The sequence below is a fragment of the Tachyglossus aculeatus genome, chromosome 3 (genome assembly GCF_015852505.1).
Source record: "Tachyglossus aculeatus isolate mTacAcu1 chromosome 3, mTacAcu1.pri, whole genome shotgun sequence".
In the NCBI taxonomy this organism is placed as follows: Eukaryota; Metazoa; Chordata; class Mammalia; order Monotremata; family Tachyglossidae; genus Tachyglossus; species Tachyglossus aculeatus.
Window position 1 is genome coordinate 21,792,716 of NC_052068.1, and position 18,103 is coordinate 21,810,818.

At 48.0% G+C, this 18,103-nt stretch overlaps 1 protein-coding gene across 2 annotated transcripts in view; it reads right to left on the reverse strand.

Annotated features, from left to right (window-relative positions):
* Nucleotides 1–18,103, reverse strand: part of CRTAC1 (cartilage acidic protein 1) — a 188,312-nt gene that overhangs the window by 55,411 nt on the left and 114,798 nt on the right. For both annotated transcript variants that reach the window (XM_038743651.1, XM_038743650.1), the window contains exon 4: nucleotides 5,858–5,994. In XM_038743651.1, coding sequence (XP_038599579.1) covers nucleotides 5,858–5,994 — 137 coding nt within the window. The remainder of the gene's footprint in view (nucleotides 1–5,857; nucleotides 5,995–18,103) is intronic.

Below are 18,103 nucleotides of genomic sequence, written 5' to 3' on the forward strand. Positions count from 1 at the left end.
TCCAACAAGTCATCTTTCTTCTACCCTTGTTTCAAGCCTCATTTCCTCTGGGAAGAACCTAGATGCTTATTTCTCCTGATTTGCCAGAGGAATCCAGCAGGCCAGAGAGATGATTTGGGTAGGTTTTAGCTGAGGGTTTTTATGGTATTTGTTAAGCACTTACTATGTGCCAGTCACTGTTCTAAGCACTGGGGTAGATAAAAGATAATCATGTTGAACAGAGTCCTTGTCCCACAAAAGAATCCCGGTTTTAATCCTCATTTTACAGATGAGGAAACCAAGGCTCAGAGAAGGGAAGTTACTTGCCTAAGGTCAACCCCTCCTCCTACCTCACCTCCCTTCTCTCCTTCTCCAGCCCAGCTCGCACCCTCCACTCCTTTGCCGCTAACCTCCTCACCGGGCCTCGTTCTTGCCTGTCCCACCATCGATCCCCGGTCCACGTCCTCCCCCGGGCCTGGAATGCCCTCCCTCCGCACATCTGCCAAGCTAGCTCTCTTCCTCCCTTCAAAGCCCTACTGAGAGCTCACCTCCTCCAGGAGGCCTTCCCACACTGAGCCCCCTCCTTCCTCTCCCCCTCCTCCCCCTCCCCACCCCGCCGCCTTACCTCCTTCCCCTCCCCACAGCACCTGTATATATGTATATATGTTTGTACATATTTATTACTCGATTTTACTTGTACATATTTTATTTTGTTAATATGTTTTGTTCTGTTGTCTGTCTCCCCCTTCTAGACTGTGAGCCCGCTGTTGGGTAGGGACCGTCTCTATATGTTGCCAACTTGTACTTCCCAAGCGCTTAGTACAGTGCTCTGCACACAGTAAGTGCTCAATAAATATGATTGAATGAATGAATGAAAGGACTAGAACCCAGGTCCTTCTGACTCCTGGGCCCGTGCTCAATCCACTAGGCTAGCAAGAGTTGAAACACAAGAGTTTGGGCTTGGATCGTAGGAAAGGTGGGGAATTAGGGGACACTAATGCAGAGATTTCCTTTTCCAGGTCAACTCCCACTCTCCCAGCCCCTGGCATTCGGGGCCCCATTCCCATCTCCTCCCGACTGGGCCTAGCTGGGGTCTTGCCCTGTCCCTCCGTCAGTCCCTCATCCCGCTACATTCCAAAAACTGCCCCCAGGGAGATCTTCTCAAGTCTGTGTGGATACTAATAACAATAATTGTGATATCTGCTAAGCCTTTACTATGTTCCATGCACTACACCAAGGGCTGGGGTGGATACAAGCAAATTGGGTTGGACACAGCCCCTGTCCCACGTGAGGCTCACAGTCTCAACTGCCATTTTATAGATGAGGTAACTGAGGCACATTCATTCAATCATATTTATTGAGCGCTTACTGTGTGCAGAACACTGTACTAAGCACTTGGGAAGTACAAGTTGGCAACATATAGAGATGGTCCCTATCCAACAGTGGGCTCACAGTCTAGAGAAGTGACTTGCCCAAGGCCACACAGCAGACAAGTGGCAGAGCCAGGATTAGAACTCATGGCGTAGTGGATAGAGCTTGGGCCTTGGAGTCCGAAGCTCATGGGTTCTAATCCCGGCTCTGCCACTTGTCTGCTGTGTGACGTTGGGCAAGTCACTTCACTTCTTTGGGCCTCAGTTCCCTCATCTTTAAAGTGGGGGTTGAAACTGTGAGCCCCACATGGGATATGGACTATATCCAATCCGATTTGCTTGTATCCACCCCAGAGCTTATTACAGTGCCTGGCACACAGTTTGCCTGGAATGCCCTCCCTCTGCACACTCGCCAAGCTAGCTCTCTTCCTCCCTTCAAAGCCCTACTGAGAGCTCCCCTCCTCCAGGAGGATTTCCCAGACTGAACCCCCTCTTTCTTCTCTCCCTCCTCCCCCTCCCCATCCCCCCAGTCTTACCTCCTTCCCCTCTCCACAGCACCTGTATATGTGTATATATGTTTTTATGTATTTATTACTCTATTTTATTTGTACATATTTATTCTATTTATTTTTTTAGGTTTATATGTTTCGTTTTGTTGTCTGTCTCCCCCTTCTAGACTGTGAGCCCGCTGTTGGGTAGGGACCATCTCTATATGTTGCCAACTTGTACTTCCCAAGCGCTTAGTACAGTGCTCTGCACACACTAAGCACTTAATAAATACGATTGAATGAATGAATGAATTGAGGGAATGTTCCTACCAACTCGATTATATTGCACTCTCCCCAAAACTTAGCATAGTGCTCTGCACACAGTAAGTGTTCAATAAATAGGCTTGATTGACCAAGCACTTACTATGCGTACAGAGCTGTTACTAAGTGCTTGAAAGAGTACAATTCAAAAGAGTTGGTAGACATGATCCTTGTCTTCGGCGAGATTCCAATCTAGGGGGAGAACTAAGGATGTAGTGAAAAGCTTCTGATTCTAGGAAGAGAGAAAGCAAGGTGAACAGACTTCAGCCAAGTGGGGAAAACATGTAATAAGCTTGTTGGAATATGTCTCACTGGATGAATGCTAGATCTCCCAGAGTGAGGAATACACCCTCTAACATGTAATAATAATAATAAAAATACAACAAGAATAATAGTAACAATAGTGGTATTTGTTAAGTTCATTCATTCATTCAATCAAATTTGTTGAGCGCTTACTGTGTGCAGAGCACTGTACTAAGTGCTTGGGAAGTACAAATTGGCAACATATAGAGATGGTCCCTACCCAACAACGGGCTCACAGTCTAGAAGCTGGAGACAGACAACAAAACAAAACATGTAGACAGGTGTCAAAATGGTCAGAACAAATACTACATGCCAGGCACTATACCAAACACTGATGTAGATACAAGATAATCAGGTTAGACAGATTTCCTGTCCCACATCAACCCAGTGCCTCAAAAAGTGCTTGGCACATCGCAAGCGTTTAACAAATGCCATCATCATTATTATTAATCAGGTCTCCCCCTCCTACCATACCTAGCTGGTTTACTTCAACCCAGCCTGGACATTTCCCTCCTTCAGTGCCAACTTATTCAATGTACCTCAATCTCGTCCATCTCATCAGCGACCCCTTTCCCATCTCCCCCACCTCACCCCCCACCCACTTCATAATGATGGCATTTGTTAAGCGCTTATGACGTGCCAAGCACTGTTCTAAGCGCTGGGAGGGGACACAAGGTAATCAGGTTGTCCCACATGGGGCTCACATCTTAATCCCCATTTTGCAGATGAGGTAACTGAGGCACAGAGAAGTTAAGTGACTTGCCCAAAGTCACACAGCTGACAAGTGGCGGATTTGGGATTAGAACCCATGACCTCTGACTCCCAAGCCCGGGTTCTTTCCACTGAGCCACGCTGTTTCTCTTCGCTGCTGTCATATCTGACAGACCACTACTCTCCCCACCATCAAAACCTTACTAAAATCACATCTCCTCCAAGAGGCCTTCCTAGTCTAAGCCCTCATTTCCCCTAAAAGGCCTCCCTTCTGTGTCACCTAGGCACTTGGATCTGTCTGTCCCCTTTAACCACTTGATATTCACCCCCACCTTCAGCCCCACAGGATTTATGTCCATATCCATCTGTAACTTATTATAATGTGTGTCTCCCCTTCCAGACATCAAGTGCTTAGTACAGTGCTCAATTGCTTAGTACAGTGCTCTTCACACAGTAAGTGCTCAATAAATACGATGGAATGAATAAATTAAGCTCCTTGTGAGCAAGGAACACATCAACCAACTCTGTTGTATTGTACTCTCGCAAGCCCTTAGTGCTCTGCACAGGAAGTGCTCAATAAATACCACAGATTGATTGATTGAATAATGATGTTTCCCAATCCATTAAATCTCCAGGTCTGAAGGAGCCTAGAAAACTGGAAGGGACAAGTAGAGAGCAGGCCTGGTGGTCCTGGGAGACATGTACCCATTGCTGGAGGGTTGCCAGGCTCAAGTCCCTTTGGGACTCTCCTGTCTCTTTGGGCCTGTCGATGGCCATCCCTTCCTCAACGCCTGGTAAGGTAGGAGTCCAGATGCAAAGGATTCAGGTCAAATCTAAATGTAGCTTTGCAGTCTAGCTTGGCTCCCCATCCAAGTCTCACTTCGTTAAAAAATAAATATTTATATCTAGCACCTGCCTTCTGCCAGGGACTCTAGGCCCCTGCTGTGAAGTTTCACACTGCATCCCAAATCCCCCTCTGTATCATCTCAAGTCTGAGGTGAGCTGCCCCATCTTTCCTCCCCTGCTCCCCGCACTCTGTCTCCCAGGGAGTAGGTCCCCAGGCAGCTGGAGGTGGCCCTGTAATATAATGGCATTTATGAAGCGCCTACTATGTGCAAAGCACTGTTCTAAGCGCTGGGGAGGTTAAAAGGTTATCAGGTTGTCCCATGGGGGGCTCACAGTCTTCATCCCCATTTTACAGATGAGGTAACTGAGGCACAGAGAAGTGAAGTGAGTTGCCCAAAGTCACACAGCTGACAATTGGCGGAGCTGGGGATTTGAACCCATGATCTCCCCTGCTGCTTCTCTAACCAAGCATGACCCCTGCTCCCACGATGATTACTTGCCAAGATAAAGAGCAGGAGTCTGAGAGGGAAAAAGTATCCCCTTAATTCTACAGGTCTCTCAGCAGAAAAAAGCCCTTCCTAAAAATAATGAATAATTAGGTACTTTTTAAATGCGCTTAGAACAGTGCTTTGCACATAGTAAGCGCTTAGCAAATACCATCATTATTATTGTTATTATAAATGCTTACTACGTGCTGTTCACTGTTCTAAGCACTGGGATAGATACAAGATAATTAGGACGGACATGGTCCTTGTCCCACATGGGATTCATAGTCTAATTAGGAGGGGGTAGGTTCTAAACCCCATTTTACAGTTGAGTAAATTGAGGCACAGAGTAGTTACATGACGGCCCAAGGTCGATCAGCGGACAAGTTGACAAAAACTACAATTATTATTATTGTTAGTTGGGGGAGCCAGGATTAGAACCCACGACCTCTGACTCCCAAGACCATGCTCTATTCCACTGGGTGATGCTGCTTCTTTAAACAAGCCTCTGGAGGAGAAAAAGCACTGGGCATGGTCATGCCCAACCCCTCAGCCACCCACCTTTTCCAAAGACAGTGGGGCACCACCCTCTGCCATATTTATGCCTCATTCATTCATTCAATCGTATTTATTGAGCGCTTACTGTGTGCAGAGCACTGTACTAAGCGCTTGGGAAGTACAAGTTGGCAACATATAGAGGACGGTCCCTCATAAGGTACGCTCCACTTCCACATCCAAGGGGGAGCTGGATCCCTGTGGGAGGGGGATGGACAGGTGTGCAGGAAATGATGAACGTAATTTATGTAATTTTGATATATACCTATAATTTATTGATATGATTATCTGTCCCCCACTCTAGACTGTAAGCTCATTGTGGACAGGGAATGCGTCTGCTATATTGATAATAATAATAATAACGGTATTTGTTAAGCGCTTACGATGTGTGAAGCACTGTTCTAAGAGCTGGCGGGGATACAAGGTGATCAGGTTGTCCCACGTGGGGCTCACAGTCTTAATCCCCATTTTACAGATGAGGGAACTGAGGCACAGAGAAGTTAAGTGCCCAAGGTCACACAGCTGACCAGTGGTGGAGCCGGGATTCGAACCCGTGACCTCTGACTCCCAAGCCCACGCTCTTTCCGCTGGGCCATGCTGCATATCGTCCTCTTCCAATATCTTAGTAGAGGGCTTCACACACAGTAACCACTCAATAAATACGACCGACTGACTGACCGACTACCACGTGCCCTCTTTGTGCACCTGGCCGGTAGTTGTCCCTTCCACCCCGACTCCGGGTCCTGAAGTAACGGTTCTGGGGATCCTCTCCTTTGGGAACTCTCTTCTCCTCACTCACCGTCCTGTCCACGCAGGCCACGGAGCGTCCAGCGAAGCGACTGGCCACACCCCGGCGGACGTTGACCTCATCGCTCAGGATGTCTTCCCAGCGGTGATTGCGGAACTTGAACAGTTTGTCGGTGTACGTGGCGACTCCTGGAAAGAAAATGGGTGAGGGGAGGCACGGAGTGGGTAATAATAATAATAATAATGTTGGTATTTGTTAAGTGCTTACTATATGCCAAGCACTGTTCTAAGCACTGGGGTAGATACAAGGTAATGAGGTTGTCCCACGTGGGGCTCACAGTCTTAATCCCCATTTTACAGACGAGGTCACTGAGGCCCAGAGAAGTGAAGTGACTTGCCCAAAGTCACACAGCTGACAAGTGGCGGAGCCGGGATTAGAACCCACGACCTCTGACTCCCAAGCCCGGGCTCTTTCCACTACAGGGATCCCCCTTCCCCTTGCTGCCCACATGATGTCCATTGTGACTTCCAGCTACAATGGCCATTGGGCAAGGAATTGATTAATAAATTGTGGCATTTATTCCGCACTTATCTATGTTCATCATTCATTCATTCATTCATTCAATCATATTTATTGAGCACTTACTGTGTGCAGAGCACTGTACTAAGCGCTTGGGAAGTATGTTCCAAGCAGTGTATTAAGTGCTGGGGTGTATATATGATAATCAGGTCAAATACAGTCCTTGTTCAAAATGGGACTCATAATCTAGCGGGAGAACAGGTATTGAATCTCCATTTTTACAGACGAGGAAACTGAGGCCCAGAGCAGTGAAGTGACTTGCCCAAGGTCACATCACAGATAAATGGCAGAGCCGTGATCAGAGTCCAGGTCCTCGTCTCCGGGGCCTATGCTCTTTCCACTTGGCCATGCTGAATCCTCCCGTGGATCCACCCTCCTCCCCTTGCCTTAAAGCCTTAGCTTGGTTTTCTTTACTTCAGGAAGCAGAGCTGAGCATTTATATTTTCTAAAGCGTCGTCGGTCCTTCCCCATTTCCTCTTGTGGTATTCAACACCCTGATCTTCTAGACTGTGAGCCCGCTGTTGGGTAGGGACCGTCTCTATATGTTGCCAACTTGTACTTCCCAATCGCTTAGTCCAGTGCTCTGCACACAGTAAGCGCTCAATAAATACGATTGAATGAATGAATAAGGGGACCCTAGGAGGCCTCTGAACAACATCAGGGGAGGCTACCAGACTGCTCTGGGCTTCCTGGCTTTACCCCTGAACTGACTGTGAGCCCACTGTTGGGTAGGGACAGTCTCTATATGTTGCCAACTTGTACTTCCCAAGCGCTGAGTACAGTGCTCTGCATACAGTAAGTGCTCAATAAATACGATTGATTGAACAGAAGCCCCACTGCAGCCTGAGAGCGGGCAGACTTCTCCCTGGGTCCTGGGGGTCCCAGGCCAGGCTGACAAGGTGTTCTGTGGTGGCCCCTGTGATAGCCAAGAGGGCCTCCTTTTTATTTTTTTTCTATTTTTTATCATATTCATTAAGCCAGGTATTTGTTATGGAATTTCATTCATTTGATCGTATTTACTGAGCTCTTACTGTGTGCAGTGCACTGTACTAAGAACTTGGGAAGTACAAGTTGGCAACATAGAGAGACGGTCCCTACCCAACAGTGGGCTCACAGTCTAGAAGGGGGAGACAGAGAACAAAACAAAACATATTAACAAAATAAAATAATTAGAATAAATATGTACAAATAAAATAAATAAATCAATGAGTAATAAATCCGTACAAGCATATATACATATATACAGGTGCTGTGGGGAGGGGAAGGAGGTAATGCAGGGGGGGATGGAGAGGGGGAGGAAGGGGAGAGGAAGGAGGGGGCTCAGTGTGGGAAGGCCTCCTGGAGGAGGTGAGCTCTCAGTAGAGCCTTGAAGGGAGGAAGAGAGCTAGGTTGGTGGATGTGCGGAGGGGGGCATTCCAGGCCCGGGGGATGACGTGAGCCGGGGGTCGACGGTGGGACAGGCAAGAACGAGGCACGGTGAGGAGATTAGCGGCAGAGGAGCGGAGGATGCGGGCTGGGCTGGAGAAGGAGAGAAGGGAGGTGAGGTAGGAGGGGGCGAGGGGATGGACAGCCTGGAAGCCCAGGGTGAGCAGTATTTGTTATATGCCAGGCACTGAACTAAGTACCATGGTGGATACAAGATAATCAGGATGGAGACAGTCCATGTTCCACATGGGTTTCACAGTGTTAATCCCCATTTTACAGATGAGGTAACTGAGGCACAGAGAAGTGAAGTGACTTGACCAAGGCCACACAGCAGACAAGTAGCAGAGCTGGGATTAGAACCCAGGTCCTTCTGACTCCCAGACCGGTGCTCTATCCACTAATTAATTATGGCATTTATTGAGCGCTTACTATGTGCAAAGCACTGTTCTAAGCGTTGGGGAGGTTACAAAGTGATCAGGTAGTCCCACATGGGGCTCACAGTCCTAATTCCCATTTTACAGGTGAGGTAACTGAGGCATAGAGAAGTTAAGTGACTTGCCCAAAGTCACAAAGCTGAAAAGTGGCAGAGCCAGGATTTGAACCCATGACCTCTAACTCCAAAGCCTGGGCTCTTTCCACTGAGCCATGCTGCTTCTCTTAGGGCTTAGGACCATGCACTCTCTTTCTCTCCTTTCCCTAATTACTGCAAGGTTTCAGAACTGGGGCAGATAGTAATTCCCATTCTGCCTTCTAATCCTGTGGCCAAAAATAATTCCTGGATACCAGTCACCACTTTGCTCCCCTAAGAAAAGGCACCCCCAAAGAGAACCCGCTTTGGAGGGATTCAATCAATCAATCAATCGTATTTATTGAGCACTTACTGTGTGCAGAGCACTGTACTAAGTGCTTGGGAAGTACAAGTTGGCAACATATAGAGACAGTCCCTACCCAACAGTGGGCTCACAGTCTAAAAGGGGGAGACAGAGAACAAAACCAAACATACTAACAAAATAAAATAAATAGAATAGATATATACAAGTAAAATAAATAGAGTAATAAATATGTACAAACATATATACAGGGATTCATATATGTGTATATATATACACACATATATAGGATATATATATATATCCTATATGTGTGTGTATATATATATATATATACATATATGAATCCCTGTATATATGTTTGTATATAGTATATATATATATATATATATACACACACATATATACAGGGATTCAATATATGTACAGGGATTCAATATGCCCTAGGGAGGGAACTCTTGGGGTTCAGACTCCCCTGAAGCCACGGGGAGCAGAGGTTCTGAGAGGAGCGGGGTTAACTATGGTTCAGTCTCAGGATGATGGGAAGAAGAAACAGCGTGGCTCAGTGGGAAAGAGCATGGGCTTTGGAGTCAGAGGTCATGGGTTCAAATCCCGGCTCCGCCAACTGTCAGCTGTGTGACTTCGGGCAAGTCACTTAACTTCTCTGTGCCTCAGTTACCTCATCTGTAAAATGGGGATGAAGACTGTGAGCCCCCCCGTGGGACAACCTGATCACCTTGTAACCTCTCCAGCGCTTAGAACAGTGCTTTTCACATAGTAAGCGCTTAATAAATGCCATTATTATTATTAAGAGGCAGCAGCAGTTACCAACCACTACCAGGTCTGGGGTTGCAGCGGGAAAGAGAGGGGCTTGTAGGCTGTTCTTTCACTCCTCCTTTCTCTGCTTCCCCAACCGGACAGCTAGACCTCACGGTGCCCACCCTAGCCGGACTCAATTCCCCCAGCATGAGTCCGAGAGCAGGGAGATGCCACTGGCCTTGGGTCTGAGAGTGTGGCGTCTTGGGAAACACCCAGAGCAGCTGGGGAGGGGAATCCATGAGGCTTCCAAGCTCCCTGCTAATACGGAGGGCCTGTAGAGGGAAAGCGGGAGGTGCCACAAGCCTGGAAAAGCCCTGAGCGGAACGCTGGCTTGCTGCATTCCTGAGGCCCATCCGGTTCCTTGGGTTTTAATCAGGCCTGGTTTGGCCCAGGGCTTCGTGGGGCTCCAGCTTCAATTAGCATTGGCCCTGGGAAATCCAAATTGGTCCTAAAGACCGAATCAGCTCTGCATCCCCATATTCCAAGGGGTTGGACAGGTCCAGGGCAGGTCCGGGGGATATGCATGTAGATTGAACTGCGCTCCTGAGTCTGTAGGATGGCAGACCTGAACCCACAAGGTCGTCGAAACCCATCTAGTCTCCTAAGCCCTTGGTCTTGAGGATTCCTGGGATCAGGACAGACTGCTGGAGCTGCTCTTCAGGGCAGCAGACGTCCCCTTAGGCCAGGGCTGCCCTGACCCCAACCCCAAGCAATCACAGCAGCCTGCACAAACATCCTGTCAGTTGGTTCCATCTTCGGAGAAGCCAGCTCTAGGACTTTCCCTTCCACAGACCCAAGGCCATTCTGCCGGTGGCAGCCCCTCCTTATTATAATAATAATAGTGATGGCATTTGTTAAGCACTTACTATGTGCAAAGCACTGTCCTAAGTGCTGGGGAAGTTACAAGGGGATCAGGTTGTCCCATGTGGGGCTCACAGTCTTAATCTCCATTTTACAGATGAGGTCACTGAGGTACAGAGAAGTTAAGTGACTTGCCCGAAGTCACACAGCTGACAATTGGCGGAGTCAGGAATCAAACCCATGACCTCTGATTCCCAAGCCTGTGCTCTTTCCACTGAGCCACACTGCTTCTATTATTATTATAATAATAGTTGTGGTATTTGTTAAGTGCTTATAATATTACTTACTATGTGCCAAGCACTGTACTAAGCGCTGGGGTAGAAAGAAGGTAATTGGGTTGGACACAGTCCCTGTCCCATAGTGGGCTCACAGTTTTAATCCCCATTTTTTACAGACGAGGGAACTGAGGCACAGAGAAGTTAAGTGATTTGCCTAAGGTCACCCAGCAGAGCTGGGATTAAAATCCAGGTCCTTCTAACTTCCCAGGCCTGTGCTCTATCCAATCAATCAATCAATCGTATTTATTGAGCACTTACTGTGTGCAGAGCACTGTACTAAGCGCTATCCACTAGACCATGCTGCTTCCCTCTGTCTCTCCTCTTCCAGTGATTCCTCAGCCTTTGCCCCCACTCAGGCCCTCTCCCCGTTGTCGTCCAGCAGCGAAGCCTCTCTCCCCGTGTCCTGATAGGGGCTGATCTGCTTTTCCACAGTCCCTCCCTCACCCCAGCCACCCACCCCCGGCTTAACAGCTGACCAGGGATGCCCAAAAGAATAAACTAATTAAGGTAAAATGTGCAACAGCAGTGCAGAGCCTTGTAGATCATAAATGGGAACAGCAAAATCAATGGCAGGCCTTCTGCAGGCAGCAGCAGAGCAGCCTAGGCGACAGGAATAATGGGAGCCCGTGATTTAGGAAGAGCAAATGCTCTGGCAGCTGCAACCTGGGTAATTAGGTGTGTCAGGAAGACAGATAAACAGCGAGCTGCGTGGGTCGATGGGACAGGTAATAAACCCCTGGACGCTGGCCCCTAGTCTGTGTCAGGACGTCACATCTCTTCCCGGTCCTCACAGGGCTGCAGTCAGCTCCGGCTGTTCCCGCTGAAGGCAGGGCACGGGCACACAGACCAGAGACTGCGGTCCTGGGGTGGGTGGGGGTAGAGGACCTACCGACTTTCATGTGGAGCCTGTCTGCTGGTGGTTCCTTGAGTTGGCAAGGGAGAACTAGGAGGGAGGCATACTGAGGGGGAGAGAAGGAGGAGGTAACAGTGCTGAGGGCAGGCACAGGAGGTGAATGGTCCCTCCTCCCCTTCCAGCACTGGCTGGCAGCTAAGTGCCAACGTCCCATGCTCAGGGGCAAAGAGGCAAGGAAAGAGCATGAGGGAGGTGGGCACAGGCATTCCTGGGACTCAGAAAAGGTCAATCACTGGCTTTGAACAGAGAGAGGGTGGCCAAGTGGAAGGAACACAGCCCTGGTAGTTAGAGGACCTGGGTTCTACTTCCAGAAGAACTGCCAACTTGTCAACTGTGTGACCTTGGACAAGTCACTTAAGTTCTCTGTGCCTCAGTCTTCTCATTTGTAAAATGGGGATTCAACACTTGCTGTCCATCCTACTTCGACTGTGAACCCCCCGTGGGACATGGAATGTGCTCAACCTGATAATCTTGTATCTACCCCAGTGTTCTTAATAGTAATAACAACAATAATAATTATGGTATTTAAGTGTTTACTATATGCCAGGCACTGTACTGAGTGCTACAGTGTATGGTGCAGTGCATGACATTTAAAATATTACAGTTATTATCTAGAGGGATGCAAAGGGAGGGGAAAAGTCTTTCTCCTCCTCCTCCTGTTCTGCTACTCCTCCCAATTTCAGGGAGGAAGCCAAGCCCCCAGGACCCTGCTAATTTAGTCAGACCATACGTCTACCAGTCCCCAATTTTTTTTATAAATTTCATAAAGGATCATAAGCGACACCAACAGTTTTTATTGAGCATATAAATACTTACTATACTGCTCTGCCCACAGTAAGCACTCAATAAATACCAGAAATAAATCAAAGGCATAAGGGCCGCCCCGTTAGCCCACCAAAAGGGCATGGAGCCCATGATTTCTGCCAGACACGGGCCCTGGGCTGAGCCTTTCTGATTGCAGAATCAGCTCCTTCAGCCCCACCCCAGCTGCCTCCCTTTGGAGAAAGGAGAGAGACTCATAGGAGCAGCAGGAAGGATGACAGTCGATAGGAGGACCTGGAATCGGACCCTGACCCATCTTGGACAATTCCCTTGGGAGGCTACTCAGAGCTGAGGTAGTTGTAATAATAATAATAAAATGGCATTTACTAAGCACTAACTATATGCAAAGCACTGTTCTAAGTGCTAGGGAGGTTACAAGGTGATCAGATTGTCCCACAGGGGGCTCACAGTCTTAGTCCCCATTTTACAGATGAGGTAACTGAGGCACAGAGAAGTGAAGTGACTTACCCAGAGTCACACAGCTGACAATTGGCAGAGCGGGATTTAAACCCATGACCTCTGACTCCAAAGCCTGTGCTCTCTCCACTGAGCCATGCTGCTTCTCAGTGGTAATGGTATTTATTAAATGCTTATTATACACAGAGCGCTGTACTAAACAATGGGAAGGAATGTACATGTGGGAATTAGACATGATGCCTGGAAAAGGGGATAAGGTACTGGATACAGATACATAAGGAGAGGTGAAAACAAGCACTAAGATAGTTTAAAGATAAAAAAAAGATAAAAAATAAATACGTATGGTATTTGTTAAGTGCTTACTATATGCCAAACAAGGATAGTGGGGCCAAAAGAGCAGACTTTCTTGGTCCTGATGGCTCAGAGCAACCACAGCCGCAGTTATTACTACAGCAGCTGCAGCACCCCAGAAGGTTAGGGTAAGGAGCAGGAAGGGAGGAAGCAGGAGTTGCATCTGAGAAGCAGTGTGGCTCAGTGGAAAGAGCATGGGCTTTGGAGTCAGAGGTCATGGGTTCAAATCCCAGCTCTGCCACTTGTCAGCTGTGTGACTTTGGGCAAGTTACTTAACTTCTCTGAACCTCAGTTACCTCATCTGGAAAATGGGGATGAAGAGTGTGAGCCCCCGTGGGACAACCTGGTCACTATGTAATCTCCCCAGCGCTTAGAACAGTGCTTTGCATGTAGTAAGTGCTTAATTATTATTATTATCTAAGGCTGGTTCATTCCACTTGAGAAGCAGCGTGGCTCAGTGGAAAGAGCCCGGACTTTGGAGTCACAGGTCATGGGTTCGAATCCCGACTTCACCACATGTCTGCTGTGTGACCTTGGGCAAGTCACTTAACTTCTCTGAGCCTCAGTTACCTCATCTGTAAAATGGGGATTAAGACTGTGAGCCCCACATAGGACAACCTGATCACCTTGTATCCCCCCACAGCGCTTAGAACAGTGCTCTGCACATAGTAAGCGCTTAACAAATGTCATTATATATATATTTTTTATTTCTTTTAGACTGTGAGCCCACTGTTGGGTAGGGACTGTCTCTATATGTTGCCAACTTGCACTTCCCAAGCGCTTAGTACAGTGCTCTGCACACAGTAAGCGCTCAATAAATATGATTGATTGATTGATTGAGAGATGAGGAGGAAGAGTTGGGAGGTGGGGGCTTGCAGGAGGCAGGACAAGTCATCTGAAAGCCCTGCTTTGAGGCAATTTTGACCTTGACTGGAATGCTCCCGGTTGCTGCCTCAGCCATCAGAATTAACCAGAGATGCCAGTGCTGGTGAGTGAAAACCAAAAAGGAGATGATCTAGACTGGGGGGTGGGAGGGGTTCTGTAAAGGACTCCTGGCACCCCCCCCATCCACCAGCTGTTAATTTCAATTTCAGAGAAGCAGCGTGGCTCAGTGGAAAGAGTGTGGGCTTGCGAGTCTGAGGTCATGGGCTCAAATCCTGCCTCCACCACTTGTCTGCTGTGTGACTTTGGGTAAGCCACTTAACTTCTCTGTGCCTCAGGTACCTCATCTGGAAAATGGGGATTAAGACTGTGAGCCCCACGTGAGACAACCTAATCACCTTGTATCCCTCCCAGTGCTTAGAACAGTGCTTTGCACATAGTAAGCGCTTAACAAATATCATCATTATTATTATTTATTATTGTGTTTTCCTCACCCTCCCAACCCCTGCCCCTGCTGATATCCAAGACCCTCAAACTCTATTTTACTGTAGCCTTGACTCCAGGGACACCTTTCCAGGACCACGAAGCAACATTTCTCTGATTCCCATAATTGGATTTTCTGTAGCTCCAACTCTGAACTGTATTCATCGCTCCCCTGACTACCAAGCCATATTTGTGAATATAGTTCGGTGGGTTGGGGTTTACCATGAATCTAATCTAGGCAACCCAAAACCCTTATATTCTGGGGCTCTGACCCCCAGCAGCATTTGTGAACATGCCTGGTCAGTAAATATAGTTTCAGGATTGAGGAACCAACATATGGGACAGCCTGAACCCCAACCCAACCTTGGAAATACATTTCAGCAGAGAGAAAACCAACAGATGAAGGTTTACCTTTGAACTTAATTTAGGGATAGGGGATTGGATTACTCAGTGAAATGTAATTGGAGGTTCAGGTGCCTGGATTGTGGCTTGGATATTTGGTGCTCCCGAGGAAGACGGGAGGATTCAGTTTGAAGTTTGGGGAGAATGCCAGTCTCTTGTGGCCTAAGAGAAGCAGTGTGGCCTAGTGGAAAGAGTACAGGCCTGGGAGTGAGAGGAACTGGGATCTAATCCTGGCCCCACCACATGTCTGCTGTGTGACTTTGGGCAAGTTACTTAACTTCTCTGTGCCTCAGTTTCCCCATCTGTAAAATGGGGATTAAGGCTGTGAGCCCACTGTGGGACAGGGACTGTGTCCAACCCAATTATTTTGTATAATATACAAGCTTATTACAGTGCCTGGCACATAGTAAGCATTTAATAAATAAGCGCTTAGTACAGTGCTCTGCACAGAGTAAGTGCTCAATAAATACGATTGAATGAATGAACAAATATCACAATTATTTTAATTATTATTCTTATTAATAAGCCTGGAGGATTTTGCATCACCAAATCTACCTCATGGCACCAAATCTATGTACCCTGGAGACGAGATAACAGAGTGTACCATACCCTGCTGAATCCCACTTTCTACTCTGAGTCTTCCTTCCCACTCGAGGCTGGTACACAGGTCTACCACCTAGGCTCAGTGGGACCTGCAGCCTTAGGCTCCCCTCACCATCCCAACGGCTAAGTGCTCTAACTCCCTCCCACTGATGTTGGCCCCCAATTTTTGGAACAATGCTGGGCCTGGGTGGGGTCTGGGAGAAGATGTGGAAAGTGAGGATGGCCAACCCAAAGTGCCCCCAACCTTGAGAGCCAACTTTTCCTTTTCAGCACGGGGGTGAAAGGGAGGCGGGGATTTTTAGATGGGGGACATGAGAACTGGGAGGGATCAGGGTTCCAAAGAGAAATAAGCCAGAAAGTCACAATTTGGAGTCTTTTCACTCTGTCTAAAACCTGAAATGAGCATGTGTTAGAGTTTTACTCAAAGGACCGCCCCCAAGGCTAGAACATTCCTTGGCCCAAACAGTCTTGGGGAAGATTGGGGAGGGGCTTGGGCTCTCCGCCCGATCTGGGGATGGAGCAGCAGAGCACCTGATCCAGCGGGACAGAGAGAAAGCACTGACACTGCCCAAGTGTCTCTGCCACTTGTCAGCTATGTGACTTTGGGCAAGTCACTTAACTTCTCTGTGCCTCAGTTACCTCATCTGTAAAATGGGGATTAAGCCCCACATGGGACAACCTGATCACCTTGTATTCTCCCAGCGCTTAGAACAGTGCTTTGCACACAGTAAGCGCTTAGCAAATGCCATTATTATCTCCATTCCCTATCAATGAATCAATTAAATCATTCAACTGAAAAATTAACTCAAAACCACAGACATCCCTCAAACTCACAGAAGGTCATGAGGAGGCTCAGAGCTAGAGCCTAGTTTTCCAGGCCCCTGGGAGCCCCGGTCCCCAGGACCCTGCTACTTCAGCCAGATCATAGGCTGAGGTTTTACCCTGTCCCTGGAAGGCCCTGACAAGGGAACTACAGACTGGATGCTCAGTCAGAATTTGGATAACTGCAGAGGCACCAACTGTGAACCCCTCCAACCAGCCCAAGGAACCTGCCTCTCCTGGGAGGGAGCGGGGTGGTCTTCTATTGCTAAGGCTCACCCAACCCTCTTTTAGTCCTCCTCTACCCAGATCCTGACCAGCAAAGTGCTTTCCTCAGTTCCACCTCTTTATTTCCCTTTCCATACATCTCATCTCACCAACCACTTCATTTTCCTTTCCCAAATACGTAACACTCTACTCTGTGTCCTCTCTCCCCTAAGGATCCTCCGTTTGAGGCCTGTTGCTTCCTTCCAATTGAGGGGATACCCTGGACATCTCTGTGATCCTCTGACCTAGGCCACATTAAAGGGCTCCTCAGCTCATCAATTAAGTCTTGTAACCCAATTTGTGTCTCAGCTAAATGGAGTAAATCCACAAATATCAGTGTGGGGATGATCAGTAACTTATGGGGCTGGGTTAGAGCTGCAGATTGTTGTTTCTGGCTCCCTTGGGCCTGGAGATCACCCAGCCAACCTGCATTCCCTGCCCCTGGAAATGTACCTCCAACTTTGACAAACTTCTACCCTGACTGGCCCTTCAGAACGTGTGATGAGGCAGACTAAACAGCTTATTCGATGGTATGTCTGAGCCTTGGAGTAGTGGGGCCTGGATTACAATAATTATGGTATTTGTTAAGTGCTTACTATGTGCCAAGCACTGGGCTAAGCACTGAGCCCCTCTTCTCCTCTCAACCCCTATTTCTCCCCCTATAGTGATAACGAGTTGGGACAAACAGGAGTGGTCTGTAGTTACGGGGCACGAGGCCCAGTAATAATCATTCTAGTGAGATTTGGGTGCTTGGCAGGAAAGTGATGGTAACTTCTGGCTCGGTGGAAGGAGGACAGTTGGAAGATAGCAGTGTCACTTGGATAGTGGGAAGGTGGTGGTGGACCTTGGCATGTTATCGGACTGGCTGGGTACCCTGGACCCACAGCCCTGGAGGTAGGATTGGTTTGGAGCTACAAGATATTTCTGAGGCACTATGGAGGGAGTGAGATGAGGTCAGTTGGCCCCAGATCAGATTGCCCCTGGGAAGCCAAGTCAATAACAGGGTTATTGGAATAGTTGGAACACGTTCGAATAATAGAGAATAATAATTGGAATAATAGAGAAGCAGTGTTGCATAGTGGATAGAGCATGGCCTGCGAGTCAAAAGGATCTGGGTTCTAATTCTAATTCTGCCACATGTCTGTTGTTTGACCTTGGGCAAGTCACTTAACTCCTCTGGGTCTCAGTTATCGCATCTGTGAAATGGGTATTAAAATTGTGAGACCTATGTGGGAGAGGGACTGTGTCCAATCTGAATATCTACCCCAGGGCTTAGTAAAGTGCCTGGCACACAATAAGCACTTGACAAATACCCCTTTTTAAAAAAGTCTAAGAGATACCAAGCTGCTCCCAATCCCACACTGGCCCAGTGCTACCTCTCAGGACATCTCTGGCTGCTTAGGTCTGACCAGACTCTGAGAGTGCAGGGGGCAACCTGAGACCAGGCCTGAGAGAGGCCCAACTTGAAACCAGATCTGAGACCAGGCCTGAAAGAAGATTTGAAAGAGGCCCAACCTGAGGCCAGACCTAAGGCAGACCAGACTTG